At 52.8% G+C, this 16,328-nt stretch overlaps 1 protein-coding gene across 1 annotated transcript; it reads right to left on the reverse strand.

Annotated features, from left to right (window-relative positions):
- Nucleotides 1-900: 900 nt before the first annotated feature.
- On the reverse strand, nucleotides 901-15,362 carry Padi6 (peptidyl arginine deiminase 6). Its single transcript, XM_006975488.4, has 16 exons — nucleotides 15,271-15,362; nucleotides 14,553-14,730; nucleotides 13,943-14,015; nucleotides 11,475-11,542; nucleotides 10,717-10,825; nucleotides 9,417-9,542; nucleotides 7,644-7,825; nucleotides 7,304-7,407; nucleotides 6,316-6,427; nucleotides 5,476-5,583; nucleotides 5,115-5,269; nucleotides 4,139-4,295; nucleotides 3,933-4,056; nucleotides 2,589-2,659; nucleotides 1,774-1,935; nucleotides 901-1,221 (listed from the first exon to the last, which is right to left on the reverse strand). Exons 1-16 carry the CDS (start codon nucleotides 15,360-15,362, stop codon nucleotides 988-990), a joined length of 2,055 nt encoding a protein of 684 aa, XP_006975550.1. The 3' UTR covers nucleotides 901-987.
- Between the last annotated feature and the right edge of the window lie 966 nt (nucleotides 15,363-16,328).

Genomic DNA, 16,328 nt, shown 5'->3' on the forward strand with positions numbered 1-16,328 from the left:
ATGCAGGGCAGGAAGCTTCAGGCCAGCCTGGGGTAAGGCCCTGCTCCCAACTGCTCCATCAGACAAGCAAGGTCACATACCCATGCTACCTACACAACCCTTGGGAGTGTGGGGGTCATTGCTGGCTCCAGACCCAGCTCTGCCCCCAACTCACATGGGATGAGAACCACTCTTCAGGTTTGCCAAGGTCTCAAGGGGCCCGATCCTGAGCACAGCGAGAGCCCCAGAGGATACCAGACCTCTGAACCCCTCTGCTGTCTGCCCTTGACAGAGGCAGTGAGACAGGACACTTGAGTGGGGACTGCAGGATTTGGGAGCCTGTACAGGCTGACGCAGCTCTTCATCCCTCATGCCACTGGACAGATGAGGAAAGCCAGCGTCCATCTGTTGGGGCCAGCTGCCACCAGCAGGGTGCCGACCCCACTGAAGCTGGTCTCTTCTAGAGCAGTCCAGATGTTAAGGCCCCCTTCTCCTTCCTCCAGCCCGGAGTCTAGATGTGTGGTTTAGGCCAGGCAGTGGTGGCGCACACCTTTAATCCCAGCACTTGGGGAGGCAGAGGCAGGCGGATCTCTGTGAGTTCGAGGCCAGCCTGGGCTACCAAGTGAGTTCCAGGAAAGGCACAAAGCTACACAGAGAAACCCTGTCTCGAAAAAACAAAACAAAAAAACAAAAAAGATTGTGGGGTTTAGCTGCTTCAATCCAAAGCATTTGGCTAAGTCCAGCTGTGTTTCCCTTTATAAACTCAGAAGGAACAGGGACTGGGGGCCGCATCCCCATCCAAGTGGCGCAAGCCCCCTCAGAAGCCCCTTCCTTCTCCAAAGTGAGGCAGATTCTGTAAGATGCATTCAGAACACCTTATTTTATTTCCTCTGCAGTTAGGTTTGTCTAAAGACCGTTCCAGCTCCCCATCCCCCTTCAACCCAGTGCACCAGGAATCACAAAGGCCGTCGACTCTGGGGCAGAGCCGGCAGCCCCGGGGCCCAGGGTTTAAGGGATCATCTTCCACCACTTGAATGCAAACGGCACCCGGTGGATAACAACGCAGGCACAGGTGTCTCCCATGTTGGTCAGGTAGCACTCGAAGTCATCAATGAAGGTGCACTTGAGACCCAGAGGCTCCAGTAAGTTACAGACTCGCTCTTCCAGGCAGCAGGTGCCCTTGATTAGGGGCCCAAAGGGCTTGGGGATCCCTAGATTCCTGCCCAACACAATCATCTGCAGCTGTTAAGACAGAACTAGGGTCAGGCAGGATCTGAGCCCTGGAAAGCTTTCCCTGACCATCCTGGAGGTGGGGTGGCATATAGAATTAGATACAGGGAAAACCCACACATCACTCCTTAAGGTTGGCCAAACCTAAACCTGTGTCCATGCAGGTATCAATCAATCTCAGTGAAATCAATATTTTTGCTTAGTTTTCTAGTGCCTGCCAATGTTTCTCTGAAAAACATGAATTCTGACCAGCAGCTAACCTTGGTGGCTTACCATATTTTTGTCTCTCTGCATTTGTTGCTCTGGCTTTGTCTGCATACCCTATCCCTGCCAGCTTTGAGACCCAGGGGGCTCCAGCAATCCCAGACTATCATGCTCAGCTTTGTTCATTGACACCCGCCCCCCCCATCTTTAACCCTTTCATGGCAGCTTTAGTGCTATGCACCTGAACCTGGGGACTACATCAGGCTGCCATTTCAGGCCACACCCATCTGATACCATCCAGCACCCTGGTCTGCAAGGCCAAGCAGACTGTTGGAACCAGGCATGCCCAGTGACCCTCACCATGTCAGGGAAGTACGGCCGTGCAAAGTGTTTTGTGAAGTTTTGGCCGGAGGGGATGTTTGTCAGCATCTCCAGGCAGAAGAGCTGTGGGATGGCAATGATGTCTTTGTCCGTCAGGCCCAGTTCCTTCTTTAGGAGGGTGCGGTTCAGGCTAATGCATTTCTGTACCACAGGGAAGGCAGGGAGAGACGGCAGGGATGCGAACATCATCATCAGGAAGGAGCTGAGCCTTCCTGTTTGTTTCTACACAAATCCAGAAGAGACCTTGGAGCAGCTTCTATCTGGCTCAGATCCCATGAGCTAGGAGCCCTGGTGGGCCATGCGAGCCTTTCCTTCCCACATAGTATAGTAGTCCTAAGGTCAAGTGCATTCAGAGAAAAAGCTGGGGTGCTGGGTGGCCACTAGTCCTTCAGGGGGGCAGGGGTGGGGGAGGGGAGAGGAAGCACATGCGCAGAGTGGGGCAGGGGCACCCAGAAGTCTTCAGGTCCTTCCCTCAGATCTAAGCAGCCACTCCTGCCGACTCGGCACACCTGCCTCGGACACTTCCCTGCACCCTTGGTTTCCAGCTCCATCTTGAAAGAGATCAAACCACCTGCCCTGGACTCATACCCACCCTGCCAGGGCAAGTGGCCCTCAGCGGCTTCTGCAGAGACCAGGGCACCAGTGTACTGTGGCATTGGATGTTCTTGGTCTAAGAGCAGTCAAGACCCAGTGAACAGAGCACCCCACTGCACCCCTGAAATCTGTATCTGGGGCTGGCACCCCCAGTAGGATCAGCACCTTCTTGGGGACAGTCTCCTATCTCAGGCCTTTACCTCCACATAATCATTCTGCTTTCGCAAGTTCTCATCAGCCAGGACTTGAGAGATGGTTCTGGACTCCCTCCCTGTGGGAAGCAAAAGAGGCCAGGCAGGGGGCAGATCAATGCCCAGCGTGACTCAGCCACTGGGGCATCCTCAGACCGGTGACTGTACTGTCAGTCTCAGGGACCACACCTGGGTCTAGTGTCTTACATCTGGTGCTGGCCAAGATACAAAACACCAGAAAACCCAGGCAGGATCTACTGCCCCTAGCCAGCTCAGTACTTCAGTGTGGTGAGATCAGCCCCGACTCGGCTCAGCTGGACACCAACTCTGCACAGCTGTGCTGCGCTACCCCCTACGTGGGTACCAGGAGCCTCAGCTGTGGTCAACAGCTTTAACTCTGCTCCCTCAGGTTCCAGCCCAGAAGTGACACCACCTTTGCTTTCTAGTATGTATCCCATGACCTCTCAACCCTGTGACAAGAAGGTGTTCCTGGACCTTACCACAGAACGTTGCTCAGGATGGGGGTGGTACCCCGAGTCTCTAACCCAGGTCGAGAGACCGTCCCGACGACCCCACCTTACTGGAGACAGTCAGTCCCTTCGTGTTTCTCTCGTGTTTAGGGCAGAAGGTGGCCTGGGGCGCACCTTTGCCGGTCCCCCTGTGTTTCCTCCTTAAGGGAGACCTGAAGTGTCAGGGCCACTAAAGCCTGTGGCCCCTCATGGAGGTCATACAGCATCACCAGTTGGGGCCAATGGAGCTACTTCACTGCAGCCTGGAACCTCAGGTCTGCCTGGATAGTAGGGTGCCCCCCTCCTGGTGTGAGGTGTCCCAACAATGGCCATCCCCCACCTCCTAGGATTTCCTGGGCCCTCTCTACCAAGGGTGGTGATTGAAGACCAGTGGTCCTCAATCTTCCCAATGCTGATGTGCTCTTCTAATACATTCCTCATGTTGTGGTGATCCCTGACCACAAAAGTATTTCATGGCTACTTCGTAACTAATTTTTCTAGCTACTTCATAACTGTAATTTGGCTACCATTAGGATTCATAATGTAAATATCTGATATGCAGGCTATCTGATATTCGACTTCTGTGAAAGTGTTTTTCAAACCCCACCACCGCCCCTACCCCGGGTCTCTACTCACAAGTTGGGAACTGCTCAAGAAGGTACTAGGTGGCCAGGCGGTGATGGCTTACGCTTTTAATCCCAGCACTCAGGAGGCAGAGACAGGAAGATCGGAGTTTGAGGCCAGCCTGGCCTACAGAGTGAAGTTCCAGGACAGCCAGGGCTGTTACACAGAGAAACCATCTCGAAAAACCAAAAGGGCCCTAGGTGAAGAAAAGCCGCTTTACCATTAGAAATGAGCTGGTCTGGTCTGACCTCATCAAACAGGTTCGCGTCCCCATAGCCTTCCTTCTGCTTCTGTTCAAACAGCTCGTAGCAGGCACTGGGGCTGGCCAGCAGGAGGCGGAAGCCCTGGGAAAGGAGACCAGAGTCACCTGCTGTGCCGGGGCCCCTGGGGTCTCCAGCAGACACCTTCTCCAGCCCCAACACAAACCTTGCCCTCGTCATATTTGTCATTTACAGGGACAAAGCACATGAACTCATCCATGTGGCCCGTCATCAACCAGTCTGAGAAGAGTTCCACAGGGGCCTGCACCTGCTGGGCATACACGAAGTCACGCAGGGCCTTGCTCATGTCCCGGCCCTCGGAGCTGGAAGAGAGAGCGCGAGCAGCCTTTGAGATGCTGTGGCCTCGAGTAGCTGCCCACCATACACTGAGAATCGGGCCATCTCCAGGCTATGAACTGCTTTTGCCAATAGGTAGCGGGGCAGATTCCTTACTCTGTGCCAAGGAATTGGCTCAGTAGAGAAGAGCACTTGTCACCAAGCCTGGGGACCTGGATTGAATCCCTAGGACCCACATAGAGAACCGATTGCTACAGGTTGTCCTGGTCGCAACGTGTGCCGTGGCACTCACCCACACAAAACTTAGAGAGGGGTGTGTGTTTGTAGTAGCCCTTACTGTGACCTAGCTCAAGCGCAGATCACGTAATCCTAATTGGCTGAGCCCTGGACTACAGGATCACCTGGTTTTCGAGTTAAGATCGCCAACCCAAACCCAGGTTCTGTATACATCATGTTTTGGGGACTAACAGTTTAACAACCTAGTTGGTTTAAACCCAGGAAATCAAAGTTTGTTTGGTTTTTTTTGGGGGGGAAGTTTTTACTTTGAGACAGGGTCCCATGTAGCTCAGGCTACTCTCAAATCCACAGAGGCAGGAGTCAGGGATAGAACTAAACCCAGGGCCTCCTGCTTGCTAGGTAAGCTCGCCAGCTGTGCCACATCCTTAGAGAAAGCAAGCTTGGAGGCGGAGCTAACTCCAGTCTAACCCGAACCAAAGGCTCAAGGACCCTTCAGTGTCACAAAGGATGCAGAGCAGCGTGCTGAGGGGAACGGAGAATTTCTGCGACCAGACTGACAGTCGTTTTCCTTTAAGACGGCTCGCCACCTGCCAGCTGGTCTAGCTCACCTGGGGTAAAAGCTGCCACCAATGAGGACCCTGCCTAGTGGGTAGTCTTTGCCTTGAGCCTTGACTGGTGGGGATACGATCAGGTTCCCGATGGAATCCAGGCTAGCCACTCCGTGGTCTTCGGTGTGGTGGGTCAGGTAGCCAACGCCAGGGCTCTAGGAGACCACCCAATGGGGAAGAGGGTTACATAGGAAGAACTGGATGTAGGCCTCATCTCACTCCCGACTGGCAGGAACATGCACATCTATCCCCCCTCTTCCCCAGAGGCCACCTGGGACCCCTGCCCCCAGCACCCCATCTTCCCGGCTCAACCCCGGGCCTTAGAGGTTCACTATAATCAGAACACAGCCCAGCTCCTCACCAGTGAGTATTTTATGGGGAACTCTTCCATATTGGAAACCCGAGGGGTGTCAAAAATCAAGGACACCGTCTTGTGAGGAGCCTGAGTGTAGCAGAAAGCCATTTCATCCTGGGGCAGACAAAGATGGTAGTTAATTTTCTTCATCAGCTACACTATTCCCTGGGAACAGCCCGAGAGAAGCCTGGTCAGCTCCTGCTCGGACCTCAAAACCTTCCCCCAGAGGCTTTGCCCAACACATCCCACCTTCCAGTTTAAGGCTGAGAATTCCACCCCCCACCCCCCCATTGACAGGTCTTCTCAAACTCTACTTTCAAAGCAAATCAATTGTTTCTGGTACCTACAAGCAGTCACCATGCTCTCTGTCCTACCCTGTGATGCCTTCTAGCCAGGTCCCCACCCACCCAAACTTCCCTGCATCTCAGCTGAAGAGTTTTTTGGTGTGTAGATGGGGGCGGGGTGTCTTTTGAGACAGCTTCGCGTGTAGCTGGGGCCTGGCCGGAGGGTACCTGTCCTCACTCATCCCTAGCCCCTGCTGGTACCACAGCCTCTAGTAAGTGCTCAGATGTGCTTGGAACGGAAGGATTCTCCGGAACCAGAGCCAAGCCAGCTCCGGCTCTGCCATTAGGCCAGACACAAGCCCAGACTCACAGCCCAGCTCCAACACCTGCAACCGAGGTCTCCAACTGACCTCGAAACGCGCCTGGCACCTGGAAGGAGGGGGGACTAGACTGATCTGACAAGCCTGGCCGGCTCACTGTGTTAAGATCATCTTGTGGCAGGTGTCCAGCCCCTCTGCCGTTCCTCCACAGCTGGAGCACCCCAGGTCGGGGTGTCAGTTACCTGCAGCCATTTGCCCTGGCGGTTGGGGTCCTCATACACAGATGCCACCTGCACGTTGCTCTTCTCACTCAGTCTGATCACTGTGTCCACAAAGCCCTGCAGCTGCAGCGCCCTGCCACGAGAGAGAAGCCCACCGCGATTTCCTCAGGGTCCTCGCAACAGTCCCACTCCAGGCCCCAGGGGCAAGGCAAGGGAGAGGACCACATTCTGCCCGTGAGGTAAACTGAGCCGCTGCCCCCCCATCCCCACCGCAGTGTAGGTCACTGGCTTGGACTTTTTCTGCCTAGACTATGCTGGCAACTACTGGCAGTCCAAGCCTGTTCACACCTTTTGATCACCTGTGCGCACACACAAGCTATTATATCCTTGTATGGGGTCCTCTACCCAAACCATTGGATGACTGTTTGCTCCCCATGAGGACTGCTAGAAACTAGCTCAAGATGGCCAATGAGGTCATCTATCTGTGGGGCGTGGGGATGGGGGGGACATCTGGACACCTGGGTTAGGTTTTGTGTGTGTGTGGTTTTTTTTTTTTTTGGGGGGGAGACAAAGTCTTATTACTACAGTGTCCTGGAACTTGCTTTGCAGACCAGGCTGGCTCCAAACTCAGACTTGACCTCTGTCACCCGAGTGCTGGGGTTCAAGGTGTGCCCCACACCACACTTGGAAAAACTTGGGATTTTAGTTTTCATCGAGAACACCAACACTTGTGGATCTACAGTGGACATCCTTTCCTTGGGCACAAAGTGACATTTGAAGATGATGTCAAGACATCCAATTTAATAACTGGACCCTCAAGAGTTGATGGTACCAGCCAGTCACAATTGGAAAGTGTCCTCACCAGGATTCTAGTCCAGTCCCAGACCCAGTGTTTTTGTTGACATCCTATGCAACTCTCCAAAGACCTTATTTCTTGGGTCTCCCGGCCAGCACGGACAGAAGAGGATGCTAGTGAGACACCCTCCCCAGGTGGCCTCAGAACTCTTACCTGCACAGGTAAAGCTCGAGAGGCATCTGGGTGCTGGGAGTAAAGATGTAAGGAGCAACCCGGAACATCACTGTGTCTTTGTAGAGCGGCACCTCCGGGATCAACTGCAATGTATGACAGGTCTCCATGGAGACCTGGCTCCATCTGCCCCCTTTCTCCCTAGCACCCCCTGGGGTCTGCAGCTGTTCATCTTAACCCATCACTAGAGCCCACTACCTTCCACAGCTTTCTGGACCGCCCCCCCCCAGCTGTACTGAGAGCCGTACGTGGGTGTCCTGCCTAGCACCCATAGCTCTTCCCTCCACCAAGCCCAAGGATCCTCCCTGACCCAGGGACATACTTGGTCATAAGACTTTTCCACTAGGGAGACGGAGAAAGAAATCAGGCCTGTGAAGTTGGCAGATGGGAACTCTATGGCCTCTATGTAGAAGGTCTCTTTCCCTCGGTTCTCAAAGGGAGCCAGGACATGGTCAGGCTTGCCAGGTCCTATTACCAGTTCATAGGTACTGGTGGCGGTACCTTCTAGGAGAGAGAAGGGGGTGAGTGGCAGCTGGAGCTGCTAGCGGTGTTCCAGGTGGGCAAACCCAGCAGGCTTATGATCCATTCTCAACATCAGAGCCCAGGGCTCTGAGATCGCCAGCACTGTTAAGGGTCACTTAATGCACCAAACTGTATTTACAAGTGTGTGCACATGCATGTCGAGACCAGAGGCTGACATAGGCGTCCTCAATAACCTTGAGACAAGGTCTCCTTCACTGAAACAGGACCTTATCAATTCAACTAAAGTGGCTGGTCAAGTCCCCAAGATTCTGTCAGCCACCTCCCCCAGCTGTGGGGTTCCAGATGCAAGCCACACCTCACCTAGATGTGTGCTGGCATCTGAACTCATAATTCATGATTACAAGCGCTTTACTGACCGAGGTATCTCCCCAGCCTCAGCACCAACATCCTTTTGAAGGCTTAGGACAAACACATCAGAAGTCAGGACTCAGAGAGCCCATGCTCAGGTGATGCTCACTTTTAATGAGGTAGGGTGTCTACTTGAACTCACAAATCTAACCTTTGGGAAGAATTGTAGGAGTCCCTAAAGGTTGAGACATTCAGCATGCAGAGATGTGCTTAACTGCACCAGATGTTGGCCATCCACATAATGGATCTATGACCCCTCCAGACATCTCAGGAGGCACCTAGAGCGTGAGCCCTGCCACCATTACCATGAAGCTGATTTGAGTTTTAGGTCCTGTAAACCACAGGAGAGACCCTGAAGGTGGCTGGTCACACATCAGGTGGTCTCTATAGTAGCTAGACTCCAAATCAGCTGAGCTGCCAAGCTTCTCCCTGGTGTCAATAACCACCTGGGTCCTCTTACCACTCCCAATTAAACCAGGTCCCAGTCATGGGGAAAAAACCAACACCCCCGACTCCCACCCCAAGCCACTTGAACCTTTTCCCCAGGCCTTTGATCAACCTGGACAGCAAACAGCACATGCCACTTGCCTGCTGGGGAGTGAGCAGGGGACAGGGTACCACATGGGTGTACCCTGATGACTGTCACTCCAGCTTCTGAGCCACTTGATTCCAAAGGTTTACTATAATGGGGGTCTTGTGTTAAGGTGGTTCCAGACTAGAGAGATGGCTCAGTGGTTAAGAGCATTGGACACTCCTTCCAGAAGACCCGGGTTAGATTTCCAGCACTCACATTGCAGGCTCACAACCATCTAACTCCAGTTCCAGAGAACCTCACACCCTCTTGTGGACCCCTAATCACCAGGCACACACAGTGCATAGACATACATGTAGGCAAGACACCCCCACACAAATTTAAGTTTTTCAAAGATAGATCCTCCTAGCAGGAGTTACTTGGAGATATTTATAAGGCATCCCATCAGTTCAAATGTGTTTCTCCATTTCCAGCTAAGAGAATCCTGAAGCTAGGCACCATCATCCCCATATCTAGATGGATTGGCTAACCCATGGTAGTATATATAAATTAACTGTCTGGTAAAGGTGGCAGCCAGATAGTCCCTGCAACATAGATCTGGCCACACAGCCTGTGACCTGCAACTCTAGATTCTGGGCACCCTGTTAAAGGTGGTATAGGGCTGGGACTTACTCTGGAGCAAGTAGACTTTTGCCTTGCTCGCCTCTTCCTTGGAAGTATGGAGGATCAGACAGTAGTTCTTAAGGACAGCTTGTGGGCCCTCCACAGTCAGTGTCATTGGAGAGAGGTTCTGTATTGCTGGACCAAGGATGGACACAGGCTCAGGCAGGCCAGGCTCTGGGACAGGAAAGTGAGCAGCAGGGATAAGGGCCAAGTTGCATTGAGTCTCGCTTAGTAGTCCAGGCTGGCTGAGCACAGCGATTCCCCTGCCTCAGCCTCCCAGGTGCTGGCATGACAGGTGTGAGCTATCATGTCTGGCTTGAAGGCTTATCCGAGGTCCTCTGACTCCTGGGATGCTCTAGGGTCCCCAGCCTGAAGGCACCTCCTGCTCACTATAGAGAGGTTCCCACACCCCTTTTATGGGATCAGGAGTTCTCACCATCTTGTGAGGTCAACATCTCATCTCTACCCGGCCCCCCCATCCCCTGGCAAAATGAGGCTCATTCATAGCCAGGAAGTAATGGGTTGTCCGATTAAGACTCTTCATGGGGACTGAGGATGTAGCTTAGCTGATAGTGTTTGCCTAGCATGCACAAAGCCTCAGTGTCCAGTCCCTAGCACTATATATAAATGGTGTGGTGAAACATTTGTAATTCTCACAGGAGGTAGACACGATAATCAGAAGTCCAAGGCCAGCCTGGGCTACATGAGATCTTTGTCTCAAAACACATGCCGAGGACCTGGAAAGTTGCCTTTGTGGTTAAGAGCACTTGCTACTCTTCCAAAGGATCTGGGTTTGGCTCCTAGCATCCATTTCAAGTAGCTTACAACCAATTGTAAATTCCAGTTCCAGGAGATCTGTTGTCCTCCGACTTCAAGGACTCCAACATACACACATACGCAATGAATCAATTTTTTGAGACAGGGTTTCCCTGTGTAGCTCTGACTGGCCTGGAGCTCACTCTAGACCAGGATGGCCTTGAACTCAGATCTGCCTGCTTCTGCCTCCCAAGTGCTGGGATTAAAGGAGTGTGCCACCACGCCTGGCTTATGAATAATTCTTTTAAAAGCTGTACACATCTTTGTATGAAACCATGTGGCCTCTCATACAGCTTCAAGGCATAAAACCCTTTGGTATAACAGCAATGTCACCCAGGGTCTTTGTATATGTTAGGCAAATGCTCTTCTGTGGAATAATACACTCCCAACCTATGAAAAGAGACTTGATTAATCTGAGGAATTGGCTGTGACCTGCATGTGTGCTAAGGAATGGCCAGAGCTTGGCAGAGGTGGGGACGTCGGAAGGGTGTACCTTTGCACTTGTCCTGATCACTGGTCTTTTCAGACTCGCCTCTTTCGCCAGGATTACAGTTGACAAGCAGGATGGCTCCCCAGCCATTCGGGCCCCACACCCATCTTTTCTGCAAAGGACAGGGACATTGAGGCAGGAAAGAGACAAACACACCCTCTGCTTCTCACATGCAGAGCTTTGTCCTCACAGTCCTGGGGACCCAGGGGACAGACTTTGAGGATGAGGACTGGGTGAGTGGAAGCTGAACGCAGGTTTCAGGAATGCAGAGACAGAGGCATGCTACAAGAGATGTGTCCCCCCCCAGAGGTCCAGGGGTGGCAAAGCTAACCTGCTCTAGTGGCTACATAAGCAGGCCTGTGCCTCTGGACACCTGCCTATTTTGATTTTGTTTTAAGAAAAGGTCTTGATATGTAAGCCCAGGATGGCATCAAACTCACCATCCTGCCTTTGACAGGCAGGGGCCACCACATCTGGTTTTGTTTTATTCTGAGACAGGATCTACTATAGCCCAGGCTAGCTTGGAATTCCCAAGAATGGCCTTCAGTGCCTGATGCTTCTGCTTTACATCGTGGATGCTGGAAAGGCACATTCCCACCACACCTGGCTACTTTTCAGTAAGTCAGAAATCGATTTTATTGACCTTGACTTGTGTAGCAATAAAACTTAAAGACACCCTGGAGGTCAGATAAAAATAGGCCCGAGGGTCAGAGATGGCTCCCTAAGGTCCTGCTTTGCTCCCTCGACCAGGCAAACCTCACCTTAGCCTGCTTGTCACTTGGCATGTCCAGCTGTCCATCTCGGTAGATGTCTGCTTCTAGGGAGACCTCTGAAAGGAAAGGGAGAGATCTCAGACACTTGCACTGCTAATGGGGCCCAGAAGCTCCGGTGGTCCCCACAGGGCAAGCCCAGCCTCCGATGCTGTTGAGAGCCTAACGTGGTGTCTCAATGTCAAGAATTTCAGCATCTTCAGAATCATGCTGAGAGCCACATGATGAGTCACACATTAAAAAAGGAAAAACAACTCAGTTTTCTTGTGTGATTTTATATTGGAATGTATCCATAGCTATACTGGGCCACAGGTTGGACACTTGTGGTGAGCCAGTGTCCTCATAGGCCTGCTGGTTCCCACGAATAAGTCAGGGAAGGGGCCGTCTCCCCCCACCATCCACACTCAGACCTAGATCCTGACATGATCTCATCCTTTTACCTTCCGTCCAAGCACTTCCAACAGGGAATCTACCGTCTTACCTTTCTAGAAAAATCTTTGAACTTGAAGACACACAAGGATCAACACAGAATTCCTTGGAAATTTAAGGGTCCAGGCTTCTGCCCAAAGCCTTCCTGGGGGACTCCCTTCTCGTGGCATCCCACTGCCCAACCCTTCCCACTCAGCTCAGCTCCTTTCAACTTGGCCTTAGCCTCGGCTCCTAGGTCCTGTGTGAGGTGCCACTTGCCCCGTCGGGAGGGTCAGGGCCACGAGCCTGGCCCTGGCTTGCTGCTGCAGCCTCAGCACCCAAGCTGCAGGCATGGTGCCCCGCTGCCCACAGTGAACCTGACCGCTTGGGATACAGCAGTGTGTAGAGACTGCCATTTTGGAGTGCACTGTTTAAGTATGCACAGAGGTTGGCTGGAGAGGATAGTATATATGTTCATGGACAGGAACATGGGCCAGGGGGTGTAGGGGACTAGGGAATGGAGCCAGCTGTTTGTCTTTAGGGAGTTAAGGGAGTCTTATAAATTAACATCTCAAAGCCCTGAAAGCGACAAAAAAAAAAAAAAAAAAAAAAATCTAACATCTGGAGTCCAAGGTACAGAGGAATGGGAAATATGTACGAAGTGCCAAGTTCAAGGGTCAAAGAAGCCACTAGTGCCAAAAATAGAAGGGGCAAGAAAACCAGACTCGTGTCAGAGGGTAGCTGGGCTACTCATGGAGGGAGGGCTTGTGGCAGTCATGACGTTTGATTTGATTTGGGTCCTACAGAAGCAGCTCTAAGCCTGGGAACCTGTCAACTGAAGTCTTTCTGAAGATACACCACTCTAGCTGTGGGATCAAAACTGGACCCACAGAATGGCAAGATGCTAGGAGTCCCACTGAAGACCTGGGCAAATGTCGAGGAGGACGACAATCTGGACAGAGCTGAGGACTCCTTGCAGTCCAGCTACACTTAAAGTGTCTAAGATTTAGACGGACATGGAGTCCTGGAGGACGAAGGGCAACACCAAGGTGACGAGCCTGAACACCCAGAAGGCTGGAGCGATGTCTGCTGTGATGGGGGAATCTGCCAACCCCCGGAAGACTGGCTGCTCATGTAGAAGACCCAATTTCAATTCCCAGCACCCACATGGAAGCTCACACCTGCCTGCCAACTCCACAGTTCAAGATCATCAAGCACCCTTCTGACCCCAAGGACCTCGTCTACCACATGATGCACATGAACACATACACAGAATTTAAGAGGAGGCTTGGGGCAGGGTAGATAGAAATCAGTTTAGGATCCATTAAGTTAGACACATAAGCTAGGTTGGGAAGGCAATACTCCTGCATCTACTGCCTGGGTAGAGACAGTGTTGGGAGTCTATAGAAGAGCTACATGAGCCTGAAACACCTTTGGTGGCCAGCTGGGGGTGAAGGGCTCTGCAAAAGGCCCTGGGAAAGATCAAAGAGGGATCTCGATACGTTTCAGGTGACGTGTGTAGAGAAGGATGACAGGTGTGTCTAATAGCAGCGGGTCAAGGCAGAGAGGACAGTGGCCACCTGGTTTTTATGAAGCGGCTGGGAGATGGGGCTGGAGAGATGGCTCAGCTACGAGGAGCTCTTACTGCTTCTCTCCCAGAGGATCCAAGTTCGGTTCCCAGCATGATCAGACCTCACAACCACCTGTAACTCCAGTCCAGGGGCACCTGATGCCCTCCCTCTGGCCTGGTGCGCACTCACACCAAGTTTTAAGGCCTTCTTACATCAGTAAGTTGCTAAGGGTAGAGATCCACAGTGAGAGGACATAGGCATTTTGTACCAGACCTGTCAGTGATGCGAGTGAGGAAGGGGGCAGATTCTGGTTGCTGTTATCCTCAGGAAATTAAGGAAGGGAGGAGTGACTGAACCCCAAGGGAAGCAATAGGAGGCATTTTATATATGAGGAGTCTCTCCCTAGCTTGGCACACCATCTGCCCTCCTCTCCAGAGGAGGTCTGGATGGGCTTCAGCTCCTAGAGGCAGCAAGACTCACCAACGCCGGTGAGGTACAGCACAGCGGTGGCCGTGGGGACCTCTGTGTCAGGACAGTAGTAGGAGACCAACACCTGTGGGGACAGTGGGAGGATCTGTTAAGGGTGGAGAGCAGGAGCCCAGCGCCAGAGTGCTAGGTGGAGTCTAGGCATTTGACCTCGGCTTTGTGCTCCAGCCATCTAAGTTTCCAACAGCCCACTGTGAGCTGGCCCGAGGGGCCTCAACCACCTAGGACTTCTAGAGTCTCACTGAAGCTGCTTATGCTGGCCTTGAACTTGTTCTGCAGCCCAGGTAGCTCTTGCAACTTTTGATCCTCCTTCCAGTTAACTGGGCTTAATAAGCATGCACCATTAGGTCCAGTTTGCAACCTTGGTTCTAGCCTACTCAAGGCTCAGTGCTTACCCTAGTGAACCACCCGCCTCAGGAAACTGCCTGCCCTAGACACACGGACAGGCAGGTTCCAGCCACTCACCATCCCCCACTGCGTCTTGTTCCCTGCCCACAGACAGCTGCAGCTGGCTTTTGCCAATGGGCTTCAGCTAAGCTTGCAGGCTTCCACACTGGGATCACCTGGGTAGGTAAGGCTTAGCCCTCTCCCCTCCCTGGCTCACCTTGTCCTCGTCCACAGTGGGGCTGGGTGACACCATCCTCACCAGTGCCTCTGTGGGTTTGTTCATGGGTCGCCAGACCACGGCATCCTCCTTCCCAGTGATGACTGTGCTGGAGATGTGGATCAGGATCCTGGGGGAGCCACGGATGGTGAAGGACTGGCAGTTCTCGGGGGCACACCTGGTTTGGACAGAGACACCGCACGTTAGAAGCACAGGGTCTCACTAGCCTAGGAGGCAGGAGGGTCTGAGGACATCTCTCCAATCCTCATCCATCTTCTGGGGTTGAGGAAGTGGCCTGCTGGCCAGTGGAGTTTGGGGGGCCCTAATGTCTTCAGCTTTTCTCTTACCGCCCCTACCCTGCGACCTCCCTTCTTCCCGAGGATTTCCAGCCCCAACCTCACCCTCCCACCAACACCTCACAAGTAACCAAATCTTCATTTTATATACAGGCCCCAGCTCCCACGCCCGGAGCGAGCCAATGCAAGGACCACAAGGAAAACATCCCCTCGCCTACTCCTCACGACTGCGTCAAAGTTAAGGGGGCCCTTAGGAGTGAGAAGCAGAGGAAAGCTGTAAGGTGGTCTCCTGCAGTGGGACTGGAAGGCCCCCGTAGACCAACCAGATTCCTGGAGGCCAGCCAGTTCAGCTGATTCCTGGGCATGGGGCTGCTACCCAGACCACCCCTTGCAGGAACCCCATAGACGCCCCGAAGCCTTACCCACTGATGTCCAATGTGATTTCCATGCCCAGCACACAAATGGCATGGGTGGGACTGTCCAGGGACAGGCTGAGAGTACTCTGGAAAGACATGGCAAGGCTTCCAGGCCAGCCACTCCCGGGTGCAGCCGTTACCTACCAAAGTAACTGTCTAGGGCTCTCATGCCCCCCTTGCCTTCCTCTTTAGTAGGATAAGGAACGCCCCAGTCCGCCCCCTTGTTAAGGGTTCACGGCCTCAATCCCACGCAGGTGTGCCTGCTTTTCTCCCTGGTGGCTGTGGGAGGTGCACAGGATCGGGAGGGGGGGTGGCGGGGCCGTTTCAGTCAGTATCAATGTATATCAGCTGCTGCCGCCCCGGGAAATCAGAGGTTAATCACTTGGAGCTCTGGCCTTCTACTGGGAGCAAGGGGGGCATTCTGGGAAGTCGGAACCCGCATGGCCCAAGACATTAGCAGACTCTGCTGGAGCTGAGGTCCAGGGTGAAGGTCTCCAGAGGACCCGAGGGGCTGTGGTCAGGGTGCTACATCTCAAGGTTAGGGTCTTGGTTCTAGGACAGTGGTTCTCAACTTGCGGGTTTCAACCCCTCTGAGGTCGCATATCAGATATCCTACATATCGAATAATGATGCTACAATTGATAACAGTAGCAAAATCACAGTTATGAAGTAGCAACGAAATAATTTTATGTTTTGGGGTCCCCACAACATGAGAACTGTATTAAAAGGTCGCAGCATTAGGAAGGTTGAGAATTACTGCTCTAGGATGTATGCTACTTGGCAATTGATGGAGAGGAGTTTGGCAAAGTGCTAAGATCACCGCTGGGGAAACTGATTAGCTCTTCAAATCCCTGGTCCTGGCAGACAACCTGCAGCCTCTCTCCTGGTGATGAAGGTGATCCAGTGGCTTACAGCTGTGTCTCCTGCTAGCACAGGAGTGAGGGGTGGGGCGGGGGCGGCCAGCACCAGCTGGTGCATGGGGTAAACCTGTGGAGCCCTGCTTACAGCTGTTGTCCATCTAGGCCCACAAAACAAAAAGGAAATTTTATAATTACTGTATATTT

Source organism: Peromyscus maniculatus, chromosome 2 (genome assembly GCF_049852395.1).
Source record: "Peromyscus maniculatus bairdii isolate BWxNUB_F1_BW_parent chromosome 2, HU_Pman_BW_mat_3.1, whole genome shotgun sequence".
Lineage (NCBI taxonomy): Eukaryota > Metazoa > Chordata > Mammalia > Rodentia > Cricetidae > Peromyscus > Peromyscus maniculatus.

Bases quoted from the DNA above. Each gene is read 5' to 3' on its own strand.
- Padi6 (XM_006975488.4), bottom strand. From the start codon at position 15,362: ATGTCTTTCCAGAGTACTCTCAGCCTGTCCCTGGACAGTCCCACCCAT. The intron at 14,016-14,552 runs GTGAGCCAGGGA...CTGTCCCCACAG, and splicing joins CCACTGTGGACGAGGACAAG to GTGTTGGTCTCCTACTACTG. The intron at 7,826-9,416 runs GTAAGTCCCAGC...TCTCTCTCCTAG, and splicing joins AAAAGTCTACTTGCTCCAGA to AAGGTACCGCCACCAGTACC.